This window comes from Harpegnathos saltator, unplaced genomic scaffold, assembly GCF_003227715.2.
Source record: "Harpegnathos saltator strain DR-91 unplaced genomic scaffold, Hsal_v8.6 scaffold33, whole genome shotgun sequence".
NCBI lineage: Eukaryota > Metazoa > Arthropoda > Insecta > Hymenoptera > Formicidae > Harpegnathos > Harpegnathos saltator.
Window position 1 is genome coordinate 104,265 of NW_020230128.1, and position 21,767 is coordinate 126,031.

The 21,767-nt window shown below is 34.1% G+C and overlaps 3 protein-coding genes across 4 annotated transcripts; 1 reads left to right on the forward strand and 2 right to left on the reverse strand.

Annotated features, from left to right (window-relative positions):
• The first annotated feature begins 1,105 nt into the window (after positions 1 to 1,105).
• On the forward strand, positions 1,106 to 4,322 carry LOC105188165 (testis-expressed protein 10). The gene is made up of 6 exons (XM_011149467.3): positions 1,106 to 1,396; positions 1,491 to 1,741; positions 1,845 to 3,003; positions 3,093 to 3,330; positions 3,573 to 3,727; positions 3,812 to 4,322. The coding sequence occupies exons 2-6, from the start codon at positions 1,544 to 1,546 to the stop codon at positions 3,913 to 3,915; spliced, it is 1,854 nt and encodes a 617-aa protein (XP_011147769.1). The 5' UTR covers positions 1,106 to 1,396; positions 1,491 to 1,543; the 3' UTR covers positions 3,916 to 4,322.
• Positions 4,323 to 5,287: 965 nt separating this feature from the next.
• Positions 5,288 to 14,538, reverse strand: LOC105188166 (probable cation-transporting ATPase 13A3). 2 transcript variants are annotated; one of them, XM_019843621.2, is made up of 18 exons: positions 13,470 to 14,538; positions 12,079 to 12,188; positions 11,221 to 11,288; positions 10,950 to 11,117; positions 10,611 to 10,681; positions 9,971 to 10,240; positions 9,652 to 9,856; positions 9,342 to 9,540; positions 9,146 to 9,257; positions 8,862 to 9,051; positions 8,561 to 8,761; positions 8,185 to 8,370; positions 7,751 to 8,113; positions 7,518 to 7,659; positions 7,267 to 7,421; positions 6,958 to 7,180; positions 6,783 to 6,864; positions 5,288 to 6,695 (listed from the first exon to the last, which is right to left on the reverse strand). In XM_019843621.2, the coding sequence occupies exons 2-18, from the start codon at positions 12,092 to 12,094 to the stop codon at positions 5,660 to 5,662; spliced, it is 3,687 nt and encodes a 1,228-aa protein (XP_019699180.2). In that variant the 5' UTR covers positions 12,095 to 12,188; positions 13,470 to 14,538; the 3' UTR covers positions 5,288 to 5,659. The 2 variants fall into 2 exon arrangements, with proteins under 2 accessions (XP_019699180.2, XP_011147770.3); XM_011149468.3 differs by having other exon boundaries at positions 6,958 to 7,183.
• Positions 14,539 to 15,677: 1,139 nt separating this feature from the next.
• On the reverse strand, positions 15,678 to 19,091 carry LOC105188168 (uncharacterized). The gene is made up of 2 exons (XM_011149474.3): positions 18,873 to 19,091; positions 15,678 to 18,704 (listed from the first exon to the last, which is right to left on the reverse strand). The coding sequence occupies exons 1-2, from the start codon at positions 18,900 to 18,902 to the stop codon at positions 17,115 to 17,117; spliced, it is 1,620 nt and encodes a 539-aa protein (XP_011147776.1). The 5' UTR covers positions 18,903 to 19,091; the 3' UTR covers positions 15,678 to 17,114.
• Between the last annotated feature and the right edge of the window lie 2,676 nt (positions 19,092 to 21,767).

Genomic DNA, 21,767 nt, shown 5'->3' on the forward strand with positions numbered 1-21,767 from the left:
CCGAAAACGATTAGGAGAAGAAGTGAATATTTTTCAATACGAAAGTTCGCATTTAAAAATTATCGATTGCGATTGAATACAAGGCATATTTGAAACGAATTGAATCCTTGTTAATGCGAAGCATTCACTACTGCCATCTCGCATTTAGCGCGGTGAAATTTAATGGGAACTAATACTTTTTATTTTCCCTTTCTTCAGATCAGAAAGCAGAATTCAGACGTATTCAAAATGTCAATACTTTTTAATATGTTTCAGTTCGACATTTTATACAGGGAGATTATCCGCTGCGGACAATAACTCTTCTACTTTTCATTTAATATTCAATGATGATAAATAACATTTAATTGCATTCGTTTGGCTTTTTTTATTTCGAAAATAAGAAAATATATACCGGGGTGAGATTTTACCCATGACAACATTAACGTGATTTTCTTTGATGCTTTTTTAAAAGTCCAAATATTTCGTCGACTCGCGGGATATTTATAATCGGAGTCTCGTCACGTTAATTACGTAAATAACACGTGCTCCTCCGAGCGGATCGAATGCTCACCGACGGCCACTGTCAGTGCCACGAGCGAATGTCCGGAGCGGACGGGATGCTGAATTAAAAAACAAGACGAAGTGAACAGGACGCGGACAACGATACATCATACGTCTCCATACATGTCAAATTGCTTATTGTAGAAGAGACTTTGATACGGCAATATATATTCGAAGATTTAGCATTTAATACGTACTTTTATTTTTTCTGCTCCTCCCCCCTCTCCCCCGCTCTTTTTAGACCACCGGCCATAGACTGGCATAGAGATGGCAACTGTCATTGCAGCACGGACATAAACCGCCTGAAAGTGGATGTAGCATGGACTTCCACCATATGCAGATTTTACCACCGAGACCTGAAAGTGGATGTACTATAGTAGTTCCCCTCTCAAAATGGATGCAGATGGCGTCCTTTCCCAGTGCGGAAAGTCGGTGTCGCAGAAAATGTCGTATTGGCCGCTCTCAGGTTACTCTTTGCTAGAACCAACCAACCAACCAGCAAACAAGTGGTCTGTTCTTTTCAGCTGCACTGCGGAACTAGTGCAATAAGTTAGAATGAGACAATTATATTTTTTCTCATTTTAACTTATTGCACCAGTTCAGTAATGCAGCTAAAAAAACAGACCAAAGGCGAAAAGATCTGATATTGATGAACATAAAACATAACCTTTATACTTGTATATTCACATGGTGCCGTATAGCTGTATATGGCTAAATATTCCTTAGGGAGAAGTCACAGAAGACTACAGGCACAGAATGGCACAGAAGGCACAGTGATCTAGGATCATTATATAGAAAAAAAATGTTCATGTGTATCATGGATGTTTTTTACTACGTGTGATGATTGCTCTTAGTCGTTAGTCACTTTCCTTTATTCTTGCTAAACTTCTTGTAATCATCTTAATTCGTATTGTACGTACCGAAAAAGCATTGTGTGAATATATTTTCAGGAAAATTGTGGTAAGAAACATTTTAAATAATTATCCACGATTATTTTAAAATTATGGCTAAAGGTCATAAACATGCGAAGCGTCTAAAATCGGAAAAGGCAAAAGTGAAATTGAAGAGTAAAACGAATCAGCTACCAAAAAACTTAAATGTTACGAATACGTCATTTAAAGCAAAGAAAATTGTAATACGTGAACAATTAAAACATCATGATCAGACAGAAATTCTCAGCACTCGTAAGCTCAATATCAAGGTATATAAGACAGAAGTTTGCTTGAATGTTTATTGTACAAATACTATAAACTTTCCATGACTTTTGTATTTATAATATTGCTCAATTATTAAATCAATTTTAGGATCTATTGATGCGCTTTCATCATCATAATTCGACAGTGAGAGGAGAAGCATTGAAAGAACTGAAAGAAATTTTAGTACAGTATTCAATAAAAGCTCTGCATTCAGAATTAGGTTCTTTATTGCGTGGGATAGCAGCTTTGTCTCTTGATAAAGAGAAAAATATAAGAAGAGATTCTTTAAATGCACTGAATTTAATTCTTGAATCTATTTCAAAAAAGGACTTGTTACCATATTTTGATGTTTTAATCTCTTATTTAAATTGTGCTATGACGCATATTAATCCATATATAAAAGAAGATTCTTTACATTTTTTGGATATACTTTTACACAATTGTGGTAATATGCTTGTGAAAGATAGCCATAAAATATTACCTAATTTTGTGAGTATGATATGTACATTACATGATAATAAGTACAGTGGACAATTAACAACAATTCCAAATTTTAAAAACACTAATATAAAGTGGAGAACCAAAGTTTTAGAACGTTTGGCTAATATGTTTAACCATATTATAAGTGAAGGAAAAATTTATAAAGCCACATATCCAAAAATCCAAGTAGTACACAATTGTACTAGATTTTTTCCAGTTTATAGCAGTAAATTAGCTAAAAGCTATGAAATTGATTTTAACAAACATGCAGATGCAATGTCAACAATAGGAAAAGTTTTATCCACAGAAGAATTTATAAAATACATAGATAAATTAATGCCACTAATATTTGATATTTGGCTTGAAGTATGTCCAGATGGAAAACTGGAGAATTATACATATATCACAATTTCCAATGAGACATTCTTATTATTGAAAAGTGCTATTAAAATTATACAGTCGATTATTGAATACATTGAATACATGAATACATTGGATCATGATGATTATGATGCCAAGCATACGAAGTATTGGTTTATCCATAAATTTCATCAATTATATATGAAGAATTTTCTGTCGAAATTTCCATACAATAAAGTGAGAGAATCTACTAACAAACCCAGAAAATGTCAAGAAGATTATTCTGGAATGGAATTCAACGATAATATTTTAGAAGAGAACTTGGGGATTTGCCAAATTCATGTATGGTTTACATCCATAACTAGTCAAAAGAAATTTTCTAAATCTATTGAAGACCATTGTTTATCCGTTATTAAATATTTAAATGGTATGATTTGTCAATTAATGTCTAAATATAATTGTCTATATATAATTATTGTCATATCTTTGTATATTTTTTATGTATACTTTTTTCAGATACAATTGAAAACTGGTGCATCAATGACAGAGTTGTGTTATCGCAATTGACTAAGCTGCTGAGAACTTTATTTCTATCAGCAAGTTCAACTTGGCATGCAAATGGTATCGACTTAAGCCATACTTTGCAACTGATTATAAGAGCGTCCTTTCATTTACCTCAAAATGAATTACAATCAGATTTATCTCTGATTATTGGTAACATTATATTGGAATGCAATTTAAGTGAATTACGCAGGTAATTAAATTTTTATAAAGTACACTTTCTTGAATATCTACGAAATATTATTATTATTTAAAAGTATGAAAAATAGATAATAGAAAATATCTACAAATGGCAATAGACGTTTTTTAATGAGCTTGTAGCTAAAATAATCGATGTACGTGCGAAGAAGTGCTTTAATATTTCGCATGTAATTAAATAAACCCCAATGTATTTTGACTATTACCAGGAATAATACTTTTTTCTCCATTTGACAGAGAAGAGACATTCAAAAAGTATATTGTAAGCTTACCAGATTTGCTGCTAAAGCCAAGCATAGATGAAGCCACTATTTGTATGATCAGTCAAATAGCCTTACGCTTTAAACAATGGATTTGGAATGAACTGATGATAAAACAAGAGGCTATTATAGGTAAAAATACTATATGGAAACGATTAAGAATATGTATTTTATCATTTTTTAATATACTTCATACTTTATGTTTTACTCTTTTAGAGAATGCTAAGAAAATCGAAATTATAGGCACACAGGATGATAAAATATCAAGACTTGCGATTTGCAATCTATTTTATGTTATGGATGCACAAATTTATTATTAAATATATACAGTCAATTAGTTAAAATTGTACATATTTTCTCATTTCTTTTCTTTTAATATTAAACTAGTTTTCTCTAAATCATAAGACATTGCACAAGTTGATGTGTACATACTGCTATATTTTTCTTTATTTTGAAATAAAGTATATAAACACATCTACGCGTATAAGTTAACATTTAATTTGAGCATATCGTACTAGTAAAATAAAAAAGGTACGAAAAGAGGAGATAATCTTCAGTAAAAGTGAAGTTGAAGTTAGGGCACTCACTTCCGATAATCTTGTATGTTATATATATATTGTTAAAGACACCCTCCTGGATAATTAACAGGTTTTAGCCGTTGCTCATTGTTTATTACAAAATTATTAACAACAAAAGTTTCATAAATAGAGCCTATTTTTCCAACATAGTGCATATTTTTTTTTATGTTAAACGGTACATATGAGCGAGGGAGAATTTCGTCTTATATATTTTTGCATATAACTGGCATATGGTTGTTGAAAAAGTCTTTTTAAGATATTTGAAAAAGTCTTTTTAAGATATTTGATTGAAATACTATACAAAAATATATAAAGTGGATTAAGTTTTTTTTCGAAGAGGAGGTGCAGTACAAACTCTTTCTTCTCATATGTACAGTCACATATATTAATTCGTGCCGCGAATAGAGAACCATTGTTTCCTCACTCTGGTCGTCATTTTCCGCACTGTTGGAGGCCGGCCGAGTCTAGCGTGAAATTGTTAAAAGAAGCTGTAAATCCAAACAATAGACATCTCTACCGATGTGTGTTTCCAGAATATTATAAAGAAGTTTTTACCAACAGACCGATATGAGTCATCATGCTGAGGTGTTTATTTATATTTCGTACTAAATTCGGCTGGCCTTCGATAACTAGCGGAGAATGACAGTCAAAATGAAAGAATAACGCTCTTCCTCTCTCAGAGTGAATTAATGCACGAGTATCCACCGTTAACATTTTTTAATATGTCGAAAAAATAGGCTCTTTTTCTTCTTTGAAGAAACTTCTTTTGTTAATAACTGTAATAAATAATGAACAACGATTAAAACCTTTCGAATGTTACTCAGGAAAGTGTCTTTACTCAAGATTATCGGAGGTGGATCCGATAAACTTCACTTTTATTAAAAATTTTCGACTAATATAATTAAATATAATTTTATTTATATAAATTTCATTTTGCAGGAACGACCTTCCACAAAAATGTGAAAATATTAAAATAATCTTTTTTTTAATTACTGAATATTTTTTTCTTTGTGTCAATTTTTCATGTTAAACATATTATAAGATACATATATCTTTATTAATATTGTCATAAATTATATAGCTTATATCATAATTTTTGTAAAATTATTTTGATTTTCTAAAGCAGAAATTTTGTTTGCAATTAAGTCAATTCTTTCTTGTTACAATATTAAAAATCACAGAGAAGTTGAATATTTCATGAAATTTCATAAAATGTTCACTTTTAGTATTCATTCGTTGATGATTTCACTTTAGCATTATCTACAATAAGAGTTCCTACTGTTGTAAACTCCCTAATCAAGTAATTGCATTGTATTTCGTTCCGTCAATGCTTGCTTATCACACGACGGATCGCTTTAAAATTGTTCTATGCCGTTCCAGGCATAACAACAACGTATATATATTAAAACATGAGCAAACCTTTGATTTTTTTATACAATAGATGATGTCCTTCATTCTTTTCCTTTGAATTCTATTTATTTTATCGTTATATTTCGTCGTTAACAAAGCCAGGATTTCTCAAGCCATTTCCTTCTTCAGTCTTTTCCTTTGATAGATCAGACGAGTTGTTCAAGCTATTGATCTCTTGATCACTCGAAACTATTGCGGAGCGATATCCGTTATGTGAAACGTTCATCGTTCTTTTTATACTATTTTCCTTGCATATGATAGATAACATTGGCAATTCTTTACCAAATGGTGGCCAATTTCCATACTTTTTCTCCTCATATTCCATTTTCACATATAATTTCTTTGCTTTTCTCGGTTTATACAATTTTATCCTTAAAATATTTTCAATGACGTATTCTATCACGAAACTCTCGATGAAGAGGCAAATAAAAAAATTGACCAGGGCAAGCGCTAAAATAATGAATCTCCAATCGTAAGTGGGTGGTAATATTAAATCCAAAGCTTTCACCACCCAATCCGCCGGGTAAACCGTAATGTAAATACATACGATCGTTAACAAAAATATAGAGGATATAAACATCCTGTTCGTGTAGATAGCGCGTCTGTATGGTTTTCCACGTGAAAATATAATCGCCAACGTGATATATTGAAATATAGAGACACAGTAGACCGAATAGTTCTCATAACACGTGTATCCGGTGTTACTATTGGGAACGAATGGCGTGAACCACGAAAATTGCCTAACGGCATGATACGCAATCGTTTGAAAAACAGTCATCACCAATATATGCACCGTCAAAGATAAAAGCGAAGTAAAATTTAACAGACTTGTCATGGGTGGTGTCTTAGATAACTTTTTCGTGTACGCGCGAGTCTTACCGAAGAAGAAGACAAAGTTAATAATTAAGCAAATGTCGATGAATAAAAACTGCAAGTCCGTCAAATTCGAGTCGATGGAATATAGTATTATGACGGATAAGAATTCCGTCAAGGCATACGCCACCATAAACATAAAAATTCCAAATGACGTGACCAGGGCGGCGCGTCCTTGCCGTATCACTTTCGGTACGCAAGTTATGTCCGATACCGTTGAGGTGAAAGGACTGGCCACGCTGCGAAAGAGAATATAATTTTATCAATGAAAGTGAATTTATAATCCGTATCACTGGTCGAAAGTCTGATATGTCACGTTTTCTCACCTAGATTCCGCTTCGGAAAGCGATATTCCAACGTGCGCGGACCTCAATGCCCCACAATCGTTAGCGCCATCGCCACACATGGCTGAACATTGCACATACGATGATTTTTTATGTTATCACCTGTATTTCTAATGTTTGTTTATATAGATAGACATCTCACACGAAAGACACGTACCCACGTAGTAACCGAGTCGCATGAGTTCCAATATCACTTGTTGCTTCTCGTCGCTGCTCATCCTAGCGAATATCGCGCTGTGTAGGCAAAGGCGGTCTATGAGATCGGGATAATATTCTCGTATCGCTCGCCACGTTTGGCCCGTCAGAACGAATTTGTAATTACAATTGGCCGTGCCACGTTCTATGTCTTCGGTCATCGTAAAGCCCGCGTTTTGCGAATTCTGCTGAAAGAAATTGAGACACGCATTGAGATATCGTGGGCGAATTTGACCCCGTGACGTTATACAATCCAATTTAAAAAATTTACCAGTTTAACAGATTGGGGGGCCTGAATGTCGAAAGTTATTTGAGGCCGATCTTCTTTCCTCTTTTCTGAATCGATGTTTACATTCACAACGCATTCTTCCTTCGAGAGTATCCCGCATTGTCTCGCTACGCTCATTGCGGTCTGGATATTATCTCCTTTTAAAATTCAAAAGCAAATTCGTTAACATCACACACAATATGTCCAAGTACGGACGAATTTTGCACAACATTACCGTATTTAGTCAATCACACCTGTAATCATCACAACGCGCACGTGGGCTTCTCGCAATTCTGCGATCACCGGCGTCGTCGGTTCCTTCAGTCGATTCTCCATGACCACTAAGCCTAAAAACTCCAAGTCCCGTTCGATCGTATCTCGCAGTAGCTTCGATATCTGGAGGTGTACGTTTCAACTGTACGTTTGATTGTGCGGCCAATGAAAAACAAAGTGCAAAAAAGGAAAAGAAACAAAAATCCACGATTACCTCTGTGTTACTTTGAGAAATCGTCGCTCGACGGCCCATAGCTATTACGCGATAGCCCTGGGTTGTGTATTGTTTTAAGACAAGTATTATATCCTGGGGCACAGTTTCTGGCCTGCTCAGGCTGACTATCATTTCTGGAGAGCCTTTTGTATAAGATACATAATTATCTGAACCTAATGCACGTACGATAACAGACATTCGTTGCAAAGAGCTTGAGAATTGATACTGCTGTATTATACCAATTTCCGACGTCTCTTTCGACGCATCTTCCGATGGCCTTACAACCATCGGTGTCGTAACGTCGTTTTCACTTACATGCATGCAGTCTGATTCTTCCAATATCCACTTGGTACTCTCAAACATCTACAATATTTAACTAAGTTGCATCGAGGCATCATACGATGATCATGAAATGGACGTATCGCAAATCGTACCTTTGCGTCTAAAGGATCCCCGCACAGCTTATCGTCGATAAGCGTTAAACTGTGGCAAACCAACATCCCTTCGAAAAGAGGGTGATTCTGAAGTTTAGGTATATCTGTCTCAGCCTCGCCGAAGATACCGTTCGTGCACGGTACAATGCCCCACATGTCTAATCCATCTTCGGTCAATGTGCCTGTCTGTAAACGTGGCGACGATATAAGAAAAAAAAGATATAAACAAAAATAAAAGAGAGGATCTAGTACGATAAATCTCTCTCTCTCTCTCTCTCTCTCTCTCTCTCTCTCTCTCTCTCTCTCTCTCTCTCTCTCCTCTCTCTCTCTCTCCCTCTCCCTCTCCCTCTCCCTCTCCCTCCCCCCTCTCTCTTACCTTATCGAAACAGACGCAATTTATACTGCCGGAAACATTAATGACTCTATTATTAATACAATAGATTTGCGCACGTTTCAATCTCGCTTGTGCGTATAATTTCCCTACGGTCATTGCGGCTGGTAACGCTGGTGGTATGACTATCGTAATGATATCCAACGCTTTTATCGCTACATCGCTAGCTGTAATTCCTCTCGAAACCTAAATTATGTAAATTACATTATATATATATGTGTTAAGTGTTAATATGTAAATTAATATAATGATAAATAATGGTTACGTTTGTCGAGTAAGAAATTACCTTGCTCACTATAGTATATATGAAACCACAAGTTGCAATGAATGCTAAAATGCCGATATACTTATATGAGTCTTGGTCGAATTTAAAGTCTGCCGGAGGTGGATATAATATAGCCGCGATTAGAGCACCTTTCCTAGTGAGAAAACCAGTTCTAATTATTCTTGCGAGAATAGGTTGATCTCCGTAACACCTGCAAGTAGTAGCATTATTAATATTTCATTACAGTTCTTCTTTTTATTCAGTTGAATATATCTAAGCGATTAGAAGTATAAAGTAATGTATACCTGGTTTGTATTATAGATGTGCCGCTATATAATGTATAATGCGTACATTCTTTAGTGTCGTACAACACTTGATTCAACGGTAATGATGTTTTTGTTACCGGTACAGACTCGCCTAGAAATCAGTTAAGGTAAACTTTTCCTTTAGCATACGCTCATCGAGAGAAATTTGTCAGACTCAAAGCATGGAGTATCTTACCTGTTAGCATAGATTCGTTTAATATACATTGCCCTGTTAATAAGACCGCATCGCACAAAAGAGTAGTTTGATGTCTCGGTAATTCGATAATGTCGCCGGGCACTAATTCTTTGCTAGAAATATTCTCAAAAAAACCGTTTTCCCGAAGCACACGTACATTTTCCGACGACATAACGGTACCGCGTAAATTCAGTTGGTTCTAAAAAAATGTAACAGTTCAAACTTAATTATATTTTGTTGCAAGAAAGATTGTTACAAATTGTCTCTCACTTTCCCTTTTTGGATCGTAAACCCGTCAAACAACATGTACCTTTCGCGTTTGTACTATACTGCTCGTAATTCCAAACAGTGACATTAGAATTATCACAATAGTATAATTAAAATAGTTTTCTGCGAACCACACGGCTAAGCTAAAAGCTTGAAAAACATAAAATGGATTTAAGACTTCCAACAATAATAATACGCCGATACTTTGAAGCGGTACAACGATTTCATTGCTTCCATATACAATACGCCTGTAACGAAGACGGGATGAGTCCCTTTTTCAAAGATATCAATTAATATTATTTATAATGCGATTTATACTATTAATTCGAGAAAATAGATTATCGAGTGAAGATATATTTTACCTAAGTAATTGCTCTTCTTTAGACAAGCCATGACCACTTCCAAGATGAAAGTCGGAATACATTGTGCCATTATCGAATCCTACGAGTTCCGAGAACACATTTTTCGTAATGTCCCATATATAACACTTCTTTTTACACCAAAAAGCTTTGTACTCGTAAACTTCGCCTCGCGTGCCATTTTCTAAATTGATTTTTAATGTTTTGTTTCGGATTTTTTCCACGAGATCCTGATCAACAGTACCCAAAGCAGCTAACCAATTTTTCAATGCACTGTAAGTACATGATAATAGAATCGATAGATTTTTTCTTAACAGATAAAATCAAATAAATTAGCCGGCACACATTTTGTATGACAATCGTTTGAGGAGTGAAACATTTTTCTGCAATTTAGTGTGTCTAGAAGAGAACTCTTTCACAAAGTATATTTGTTGAGATTATGCCTGATATATTTTTTCTCTTGTGAAAATCATGAAAACATTAAGTGGTGGAATTCTTACGCGAATATACAAAATCTATCGCAAAAGTAACAAAATCTGTTCTCTTACAAACTCTTTGGTCTTATGAAAGTGCAGAATCTCAATGTTCCTTAGTTTTATTATGAACCGATTATCATGTAAGTCTGATGTTGCAAAAAACTCACCTGATATTCCTGGTAGAAATTGTCTGGACGTCTTGTACGAAGTATGACTTGCACTTTCCTTGATAAGTATCCTATATTTGTTATGATTATTTTACCAACGTACGCATCTCGTTATTATTATTATTATTATTATTATTATTATTATTATTATTTATGCAATATGCAAGGATTCAACGATACGAATGAATTTCAGTAATTTGACTTCGGCAGAATACAAAATACATCAGATATATCAATACGTATTAAATATTCAAATACAGTTTATTGTCCTTTAAAAAGATCACTCGACAATGCCGTTTATTGTAAAAATAATAATTTATAAGAGACATTGAAACTTACTATGGCAAGTATCTTCGTTGCGCGACTTAAAACGCATTCATGATGAGTCGCATACAAATGCAATCGTGGATACCAGTGAAATAATAGTCTAATCCATCCGATCGATAATATATACGATACGTATGTTAAAACAGTCCTTAACGTGCTCTTCTCGAATCCAAAAATATGCTACAATATGCGTAAACCGCATATAGTATATAATTAATGAAATAAAATATAAGAGTATTTAACAGTTCTACTATATATGTATATAAGCGATAACCAGGTATACCAGATATTCGTTTTGGTCATTATAAATTTTTTGCCATGAAACGTCCGTCTTTTTGTTGTCTTTCATCCCTAGAAAAGAAATGAGTGAAATCAATAAATAATAATAATAAATTATTAAATTATATTTTATAATATATATAATAATCAATAAGACACATTGTCGATAATGTGTCTCGCGCAAAAGTCATGATAAGATATTAAGGAAGAATCCGGCGTTGTGGAAATTTAGCAGGCGAAAGTAGGAAGACATGAATAAAAAATATACGAATAAAAAATACAAGACACGCATAGCATAGTCGCATGTGGCAGCAAATATACCTGAACTTGAATTTGCTCGTCAATTTGCCAATCACTAGCAAGTTCGTATATTACATATTTTGTTTTTCAATGTTTAAGCACGTGTATCGCTCGCGTGTTAGTGATCGATATACAAGAGTCCAAGAATATATGTTACTCTTAAAGGTAGGAAAACACATCGTTATATGAAGACTGTGAAAAAACAATTAGCTTCCGCCAAATAGAAATGTAAAGTATACCTGTGCTAAGGAACATCATATTTGCATCAGGTGTAAATGTGAAGTTCGATCTTTTTAAAAATTTGTCCGTTAAGTATATCGATCATTCGGTGTAATATATCACAGGAAATATTTCATCTCTTTTATATTATATTTGTATGTGCGTTTTTGCGAACAAAAACAGCGTTTCATAACGACGATCGTGATTTAATTTTTCTCATATTCGTTTCATGTACGAGCAGCAATTGCAAAACTATCACGAGACCGGCACACAAGATTGCACGCATGATAATTGATTTATCAAGATAAGCACCATCGCACTCATCTCGTTTCTTCGTGCTTACCATTAGTATCGGTCATAACTTGGAGTTCGTGGGATTAAAGTCGACGCGTAAATGTCTCAATAGCTCCGCTACGATCCGGCGATACTGTCACCAACAAGTCCTTTCTTCACCTGTCCACAAAATCACATATAAACATTATTTATTATATTAGACTGACGTTCTAAAGCTTTTGGAAATTCGTCATTTTTTGCACGCGCACGAATATCTCAACGATATTGCGTAAAAAAAATACTAGCATAATATCTATTACGTTATTCGAGAGATTAAATTCTTCTTATTAAAGCCGGACAAAATACTCGAACGCAAGATCAAGATACACGATATGATTTGAAGAAGTAGTGAGATACGGATACGAGGAGACTATTGACAGCAAAAGTGAGTATCTCATCTACGATGCAAACGTGCTGCATTGATCTATCAAACGTTCGAATTACGACAAAATGAATTGATGATACGCACGAAATATCTTTATTTTCTCGCATTTTCTATCATATTTTCGAATTTTCCGATAAGTCTGGCATATAAATAATATCTCGCGAGTATTTTCTCCGAGCTTTCGGCTTCATAAACTGCCGAATGATCTAGATGTTAATACAGCTGACAAAATATTGTTCTATACATGAACGCACATACACATCAATGAGACACGCATTCTTCAAATAAGGAAATATTGTTTTACATATAAACGTGTATATACATCCATAAATTATTATATGTTCTTCGCACGCACGACGCTATTATTTAATGAATGTTTTGTTGGAAAGGTCTAATTTCTAATCAGTCCAAACGTTCAACGGTAAAAAGCGCGATAACAGTAAATTAGCGTACCTAGTACATACTGACACAGGCATGAGGTCAGCAGTAATTATATATAAGTAATGTTGGGGCTCAAGCAACGTGAAAAACTGAAATTTCATTTTCACAGAAGCGCGAACGAAGCCATTCGTTCGTTGAGAAACATAGCGGGCCACTTTTTACGAAGTATCATTTGATCGAACGAACATTCCGACTTTATCATTATAAGTTAAAGTTGCATAAATGCTTTCAAAATGGTAATTTTTTCGTACTTCACATAATAAATAGGAGAAAAGCACGACGCTCATAATGTAAATTCTTCAATCGTGTGTTTAAATAGATCACATCGAAATCGCGCGATATCGATGTTCCATGTCGATAGAACACAGTATGAAACTGCAATTTCAGAAGGTAAAAAAATGTACATTTTTTACGCAGTTATGCGGTATATGCATGTTTTTTTTACTTTATTGACCGCGATGTGTGTTTGTGTATGTGTGTGCATTTGATTCTTTTTTTTGTAATCAATGACGATTGGTCAAATAATAAATGATATGCTCGATCAGAGAAATAAAAAATATAAAGAAGATATGTACTTGTACAGGTGCAGTGTTTTCACAATTTCCTTGAGGACTTTCTTTCCTTGCGCAGAAAACGTCTTCTCATTCACTTGTCACCTTTTACTCGAATGAATATTCGCTGCGGTTTACATAGAGACACGGCACTTCTTCCTTCCTTCCTTCTTTCGCCCCTCCTCGCCCGATGAAGACGCGGGAACGTTTCGAACAAAAAGTACGAACGTAAGAAGAGCGACTGTCGTGCGCACAAACATTATCTCTTTCTCTCTTTTATCCTTGCGAGAGATTGCGCACACTCGTCGAGATCTGGCTCGATTCGTCGAGTTTTCGCGGTGCACGGAATATGAAAAAAGAAAATAATGGGAGACAAAAACGAACAAATTACGCACCTAACGTTCACTTTCGTTCGGCTGCGAAACTATTTGGGACGCCAACGACGCGGATCGCGCACGAACAGCGATATTTCATGGCGACGTGGAATTCGAGCGTACGCGAGAGACCGGCGCGCGACGCCGTGGGTTTACGAAACGATTCTCGGTCGTTGAAATTGCTTGAAATTCGAGCAATCAACGGACGGAATCGCAAGCCGGAAGCTGCAAGCGAGGAGCGCGAGTGTTATCGCGTCCGCGCGGCAAGGTCAACGAGTGAACTTTGGATGCAAGTCGGACAGCGCGTACCATACAGTACGTTAGTGACGGAGGTACCCGCGAGCGATTACGAATGCACGAGGCGAGCCAGCCGGCGCTAATGTTTCCTTACACCTTTTTCCAGGCACCTTGAACAGGGGAACGTTCGTTTTGTATCGAACGCGTGCCGCATCGTGACAACGTGATATGTGCCGTTTGTGTTTAACATATGCACACGTCGTGTTTCGTCACGTGTCTGCCTATTGCACAATAGTGCCAGTGGCGCACAATTCTGCAGGCAGAACTTTTGTAATTTCTCCAGCAAATCAGACATTTAATCGATGAATCGATATAAGGATACTACTTGTCAATCAAGAATCCCCATCTCACTCTTTCTTAAATTTACCGCCGCCTTTAGGACCCAGAGTTTTGCTGCGACGGACATTTGCGGATAAGTAGAGAAAGTACAAAATTTAAACAACAAAACATTATTATTAACATCAGAAAATAATTTTATATTATATGAATTAAACAATCCAAGTACGCGAAAGATAGTTCTTCAATTCTACATTTCTAAAAATTATAATCTGCTTTCAAATTACCATCTGCTGCGCAAACGTTTGCTGCGCAAACGCAAAACTCTTTCGTATCTAATCGCCCGCCATAATCGCTACTTCCTTTCTTTCTTCTTCTTTTCGTTCCCACGATTTTCGCAATCGATAATGATACAATAGTCAAGTATGTGATTCTGATAAGAAAATTACAACAGAACAATCAAAATCCATATTCTAAAGAGACAATAATAATGTAGTCGAACGCGAGTTGCACAAGCTGATTTTGCAATTTATAAATTCAACTCAAATATTTTTGGGACGTTAAAAAACCGAATCAAATTATGTCATGAAATGACTGTCTTTGTAAGATAACTAAAAGTTTTCTAACTTGCGGATTATGTTAACATAAAACTGGTTAGTTAGACTTACAATCTGTGTTCATTGATGGTTGTCCCAGTTAAGTGACACTAGACTAAGCTAGGATAGGCGCAAAATAAATATTTTGTAAATAAAAAAGCTTCGTGTTTTTTTGCATGTAGACGTAACACGATGAGATTACTAGCAATGTCCTTGCTAGTAATCTCATACTAATACAATCATAATAATCTCATAGTAAATACACGTGACAATGTAATCGCTGATAGAGAAGATATTTTTATCGTGTCTACTTGAGATAATAAGATATTGTTATATACGTATAATCTGCGAAGGATAATCGTATGAGTACTCATAGCAGAATCTTGCATCGCAATTCGGTGGGGATTCGCTGGAAAAAAGAAAGAACCAAGATGTCCATTGAATTGAAATCCTTGAAATTTAATTAAAATGACAACAGCGAAATATTCTATCAGATGCCGTTAAATATTTGCCAAAAACAAATATTTCCGCTGTTATGTCATTTTTCAATTGAATTTTGGTTATTTGCCAATAATAAATAATTCATACGAAGTAATATATAGAAACTTTGACATTGACATTTGCGTGTCGTGCAAACAGAGAGGGTGACGGAAATAGATAATAGACAAGATTCAAGCCAAGATAATTCGTGATGTGTGAGTTATTGCTTTATACGGCTCTAATCTAACAATCTTCACATACTCATTCTATGTTTTGTTGTTAACAGACATAATCCTTCCGTCCAGTGTATGTTGTGCATAAGTCGGCGCATCGATAGCTCTTTTCATATGTTTATCGTTCCGTTATCGTTGTAATATAAATGCCGTTCGTAATGTTTACTGCGAGTAATACACTATTAGAAAGGAGAGAGAAAGGTGCGCTAAATCTAAAAGTTGAAACTAGTTATATCAAACTGGTAGACAAACTCATTCTGGAACAAACATTTGAACTTCACAAATGCGTTTTACTTCAAAGATGAAGGAAAAAAGGAAGTAGGATAAATTGTGTAAAAATTGGATAAATCAAACATTGGATTCGGAAACGTTGTCTCGTTGAATCATATGCATTCCTTATAAGAACTACTTTCCTTATTTTTAAAGAAAATTAGAGAATATGCTCTCAAAGTTTCGCTGCTTGTTTTTGCGTTTTACCTTGTATAAAAAAAAGGAAACTTCACAAAGAAAATAGGATCGATAGTTAGCGTATGCATCAATGTGCATCCATCAGATCGACCTCGAGATGTACCATCTGATAATCTGACCGCAGGAACATTATGAGGCATAATTTGACCGAGTTATAGAACAATAATAGAGATTAAAACGGTCACAGCTCGACCGAGTTCGAGTCGGTGGGGAAGGAGACCGATTCCCTGCGAGTGCGAGAGCTCGAAAGAGAACGAGGGAAGTTCCATTTTTTTTCATTATACGACTTTTATTCCGTCGTTGTTCGACCCAGACCGATGGCTGGCATGCTCCGAATTTAATTGCCACAAAAAGCGTGTACGCATCACGCACTTATGTTCGTATTATGTGATTGTTGCCGTATTCATCACAGTTTAATACAAAAACTAGTCGACATTGTGTCACCGAGACGAAATAACAATGTTGTAAAATTGCATTATAACGCATCTTATAATCGCATTATAATAGCATTATTGGCATCTTTTTATTGCAAACGTAAAAGTAACTGATCGAATCGGACGACGACGCATATTTACGACGCAAATATTATTACGTTTTGTGACATGCAATTAACGGGACACGCTTTATAAATTCGCGACAGATAACATCGCATAAGCACGACTTTGAAGATAACTTTTTACCATACGATACAACTCCAATTCAAAAGTGTAATAATATCAAATATAATCTGTCGTATATTTATATGTATATACATTATAATACATCTTCTGTTGCGATACTAGTTGATTCGAGTATCACGCTTAAAACTCACGCAGAACATTGTATCAAGCTTTTATCAGTAGTATCAAAACTTAATATTCTACAAACTGAAACATCTCATGAACGACTTGATAGCCAATTGATAAAAGTATACAATCAGTATTTACAGAAAACTCATCATTTTCATCATTTTTTACTGTTACTAACAATGTTATCTACGTCTAACTGCGACAAGATCTCGTCATCCGAATCAAATTCATTATTGTGAAGCATTTCATCAGTAAAATAGCTTGCTAGATTTTTGGAATTTTCAGCGTTATGCTTCGTTAACGGTGATATAGATCTTATTTTACTTGTCGAATTTATTACAAAAAATCTCCCACTTGTATTTCCCAAGCAGTTAGTGTTTCGCATTTGCAATTCGCGCCGCTGAATATCGCTGTTTTGGGCATTAGTACTTTCGAATGACGAACGATTAAAGTACTTGTGTTCATTCGAGACGACGGGTTCGTTTTCAATAGTAAAGAAAGCATCGTTCATATCGTCATCCATATCCATTGACTGTTCAAAAGATTCAAATATTTTATCTGTAGTTTCACAACTTTTGCTGTCTTTTTCAAAGGCTTGTTTGCCATTTTTATGTTTCTCATTTGGCCTTCGTAACAACTTGGAATTATTAACCGATATAGATTTCGAGTTAATCTGTTGACTGGTTGATGTATTAACAGTATTAGTGCATAATCCAACTGTATCATCACAATGACTCGAAAGAGGTGTAATATAATTATCTCTAGTCAACTCAACATTTGAAATATTGGATAAGATATCTTCTACAGAAGAAGTGTGTACAATCCGACCTTTGTTGGAATATACTGCTAGTAAATTTACTCGAGATATTAAAATATGATATTTGTTCATTACTATGTGCGTTGTAGTCTTCAATAATCCTACATCATGTAAAAGGACAACTACATTTGGTTCCAATATACCAGGATAATTTAATGGAATATCACGATGAACAGTGCCTTCTATACTATCTGTTGAATCTTTTAATATAATAAATGGATCATTGTAACTATGATCTATATAATCCAATATACCTGCTATGAATTTTACTTTCATATTGTTGCAGTGACTAGCATTTGCCCTATTTTTAACAGTAAAAATTCCATACTCGTTGAAAAAGTTCCTTGGCAAATCGTCCAGTAAAAACTTCCAAGCTTTTTCACTAAGCAAGTTCTTCTCATCCTGGGATGACTTGGAGAAATTACTTTCAATATGTTCTACTGCTGATTTACTTTCTGATTCTTTTACACTATTCAAATATGAAACAGCAGAGGTACTGTCATTTTTCATATTTGCTACTAATCCAGCTGGCCCAGGAAATATTCTTATCAACTTCGTTTCTTTACTACATTCTGCTTTATTCACAGAATTAACGCCTTTTTTCTCCTTGGACTTTTTAGATGAGAATAAGTTTGATATATCCGTTTTAGATGATTGAGGATACTGTTTCTCTTTTGTTACTTTTTGACAAATATTTTCTTGAAAGATTCCTAGTAGAAGGTGTTCACGTGTCACATTGTTCTTACTGCTGTCAGGTGAATCATTATCCATTATATCCTTTGTTGCATTCAACTTGATTTCACAAGTATTACTCTTTGTGAAGTACGAAGCTTTGCAACCATCAATTTTACGCCGTTTTGCAAGCGACATTTTTTCCTTGTTTTGATTTTGAAGATAAGTTTGTGCATTTTCATGGTTATCAGAAGCAACCTAAAATAATGCATCAAATATGCGTGTCAGCTATATCAATTGCATAAATAATATCAAGATATTCTATTTACCAATAATCTTCAGAGTTGATAAAATTACGATAAACAAGACACATTAGATAGATCAGTCAAGTAAAATCTAATATGATTTTGCGACTAATAAACTCACTTCAAAAAGCCAGTCATCACTTTCGAACATAATTTAAACGGTCTTTCAATTTGTAATCAGCGCTAAATAATCCTACACTGCTAACGTAATAAATTGCTGTTAATCCGTCGCGTTTTGCTGAGTTTATCCATGGAAATTATAACTTCTAAAGTGCTACAAAACCTAAATAATCCAAAAATTTGAAATATAGATGTCAGTATCAGGCTTATCTTACCAAACAAAAGAATAAATGCGCCGATTTTTTGTGATCTTTCTATATACAGCGCCTCCATATTCAACAAGATGAACTACACGGCCAAAACATATTGCTTTGATGGTAACATGTTATGTTACCAATAGGTTGTACTATTTGTATAAAAATTTCAACATAGACTAGATTTTATTTTGGATTTTGCTCTGGACTAAACTAAAATTTTTCGGCCATATGCATAGTGTGTGCATATTTAAATATTGACAACAATTATCATATAATTTGAGTTATATAAATTATTGCTTTTATTTCCGCGACTTTTATTAACTTTAACTTTAACTTATTAAAATCTAAATCAAATTATTATAGGATCATTCAACTATCTTTTGAAATATAATTTTAACTACATAATTTTGTATAGAATCAAATTTATTACCTTCTTTATGAGAAAAATGTGTTTTATCTGTGTGTGTACAATAATATTTAATTATAAATATCAATTCTATATCGGCGCACTTTCTTTCTCTCTCTTTCTCTCTCGCTTGCTCGCCCGTTCTTCCTCTCTTCTCTCTCTTATACATGCACACATACACACACACACACGCACATATCCAGATTCCGCTTATATCTATCACTCGATCCTTAACACTGTTATCACTGTTTTACTTTAGTTTCTCTATTTACTCTTATTTTGACAACAATATCTTTTTTCTTTTTTCTTGTTTACCAGACTCGACCTGATTAGGAATTATCACAATGAAAGTCGTTCTATGCGATTCTTAGGACTAATCTGTAGTTTAACAATTAAATGGAAGCGTTAAAAAATCATGAGCCATTGTATAGCCAAGTATACATAATACACATATTATAGGTAAATCTAATTCTTAGGTAAGCATCCACTTAAATTTAAATTTAAGCATTTGCTTAAGTCACTGAAAGTAAAGAATGTATTAATAATACATGTGCGTCTGCTGAGTAATGTATATACGTATATTCCACGATAAATTTCAAAATTTAGATGATAGGTCATGCTGATACAGAGATTTTCAATTTTACAGTTGACAAAAATTGATTTGTTGGAAACATATCCAAAATTATATTTATAGATTTCGATAAATATATAATGATGGAACTCTCTTTTTCGACTGAGATTAGGAACTTTCTAAATCATCATTTTACGAGAAATCTGTGTTGTGTTTTGTGACTGGAGACATAATTCTAAAATATGAGAGTTAGAGAGATAAATGTGTGTGCCAACAATAACGTAATAAATTATTAATCGGTCTAGGTAAATTCGTGACTAAAATATGTTAATAATATCGTATCGCGATTACAAACTGCATGAAACCCTCTGCATGAGCATCATTTTAAGATCTAAACGTACTTTCAAGCCTTGGTATCTATAATATTGTACCTGCATCAGGTACTGCGGACAAAAGGACGGTGAAAGTTTTCAAGCACGATACTTCTGAAAATATCTTGCACAATTATTAATTTTTCTTTTTCCTTTTTTTCCAACTCTAGCTCACATTGGAATAAAAAATTATTCATAGAAAGATATCATATTATAAGAATAATATGATGTACATGTCATGTTTTTTGTTACTTTATATTTTGTAATTTCCAATAGTTTTATATCTCGATAAAATTTAATAAAGCTCTTTCTATTACTTCACAAAATGACATGGCGCTATATACAAGTATATAGACAACCTGTTTGCTGTAAAATTTATAAATTAAAGACCTTTATTCTGTTTTTAACGATACACAGGTTACGCGGATCGTTATTATTTACTGCACTAATCGGGCTAACATCCTTCCTTTTCTCAGCACGTTATCAAGGCTTTTCTTAAAAAGAAAAAATAAAGAAACAAATAAATATAGGAACATAATTGGAGTTAAATTTATACACTTTCCATGGTTCGCAATATCGTTAGATAAACATTAGTTGCACATGACTGAAATTTTCGTAGCAAGTACACCGCGTCACATTAATATGTTACGTAAGTTTTGGACAAATTTACGTTTTCATATGTACACTAATCCTAGTTATATGTACAGAGTGTGCTATTTCTACCACATTATTTTGTAACAATAGATTTTACGAACGATTAGGAGACAATTTTTCTTGTAGCATAAATGTCAAAGGAAACAATAGCTGTTTACAATTCTCAAAAATTAGCTAAAGAATATAATTTTCGTATTGACTCAGATGCCCGAAGTCTAATATGTAAGAAATCTTTCTATCATAATCATTTAATCATTTAGAATTTGAAAATTTTCAATACATAACATCTTTGCTAAAGAACATTCGACTCCAAATTGATCATAGAATATGTTATTAAAAAATAATTTGATGAAAATAGGACATCCTGTGTGCGTACATATATATACATACATAAATGTATATATATATATATACATACATACACATATTCAATCAGGTAAATTTCAAGATCTTTGTATAATTTGTATGAGATGTTTCCTTTTTACTTTTACATTTGTTCACTGTTTTAACAGTATTCTCAAAAAATGTAAGAAAATTAATGCATTGGAAACTATATATAGAGTGAGTCATGCTGTGACACTTTGTAGTTTTTGTTTTGTTAAATATGGAAAATAAATGATGAAGGTAAAAGACATAAATGGTGTGAAATAGAGAGACAGGATTTATTTTCCTATGAAAGATACAACTGTACTTCTCC

Excerpts from the sequence above, each read along its gene's own strand:
- LOC105188168 (XM_011149474.3), bottom strand. The coding sequence starts at position 18,902 with ATGTTCGAAAGTGATGACTGGCTTTTTGAA. Across the intron at positions 18,705-18,872 it reads GTGATGACTGGCTTTTTGAA|GTTGCTTCTGATAACCATGA; the intron begins GTGAGTTTATTA and ends GCATTATTTTAG.
- LOC105188165 (XM_011149467.3), top strand. The coding sequence starts at position 1,544 with ATGGCTAAAGGTCATAAACATGCGAAGCGTCTAAAATCGGAAAAGGCA. Across the intron at positions 1,742-1,844 it reads CTCGTAAGCTCAATATCAAG|GATCTATTGATGCGCTTTCA; the intron begins GTATATAAGACA and ends AATCAATTTTAG. Across the intron at positions 3,004-3,092 it reads CGTTATTAAATATTTAAATG|ATACAATTGAAAACTGGTGC; the intron begins GTATGATTTGTC and ends TACTTTTTTCAG.
- LOC105188166 (XM_011149468.3), bottom strand. Across the intron at positions 11,118-11,220 it reads ATGACCAAAACGAATATCTG|CATATTTTTGGATTCGAGAA; the intron begins GTATACCTGGTT and ends CGCATATTGTAG. Across the intron at positions 10,682-10,949 it reads CAACGAAGATACTTGCCATA|GATACTTATCAAGGAAAGTG; the intron begins GTAAGTTTCAAT and ends TAACAAATATAG.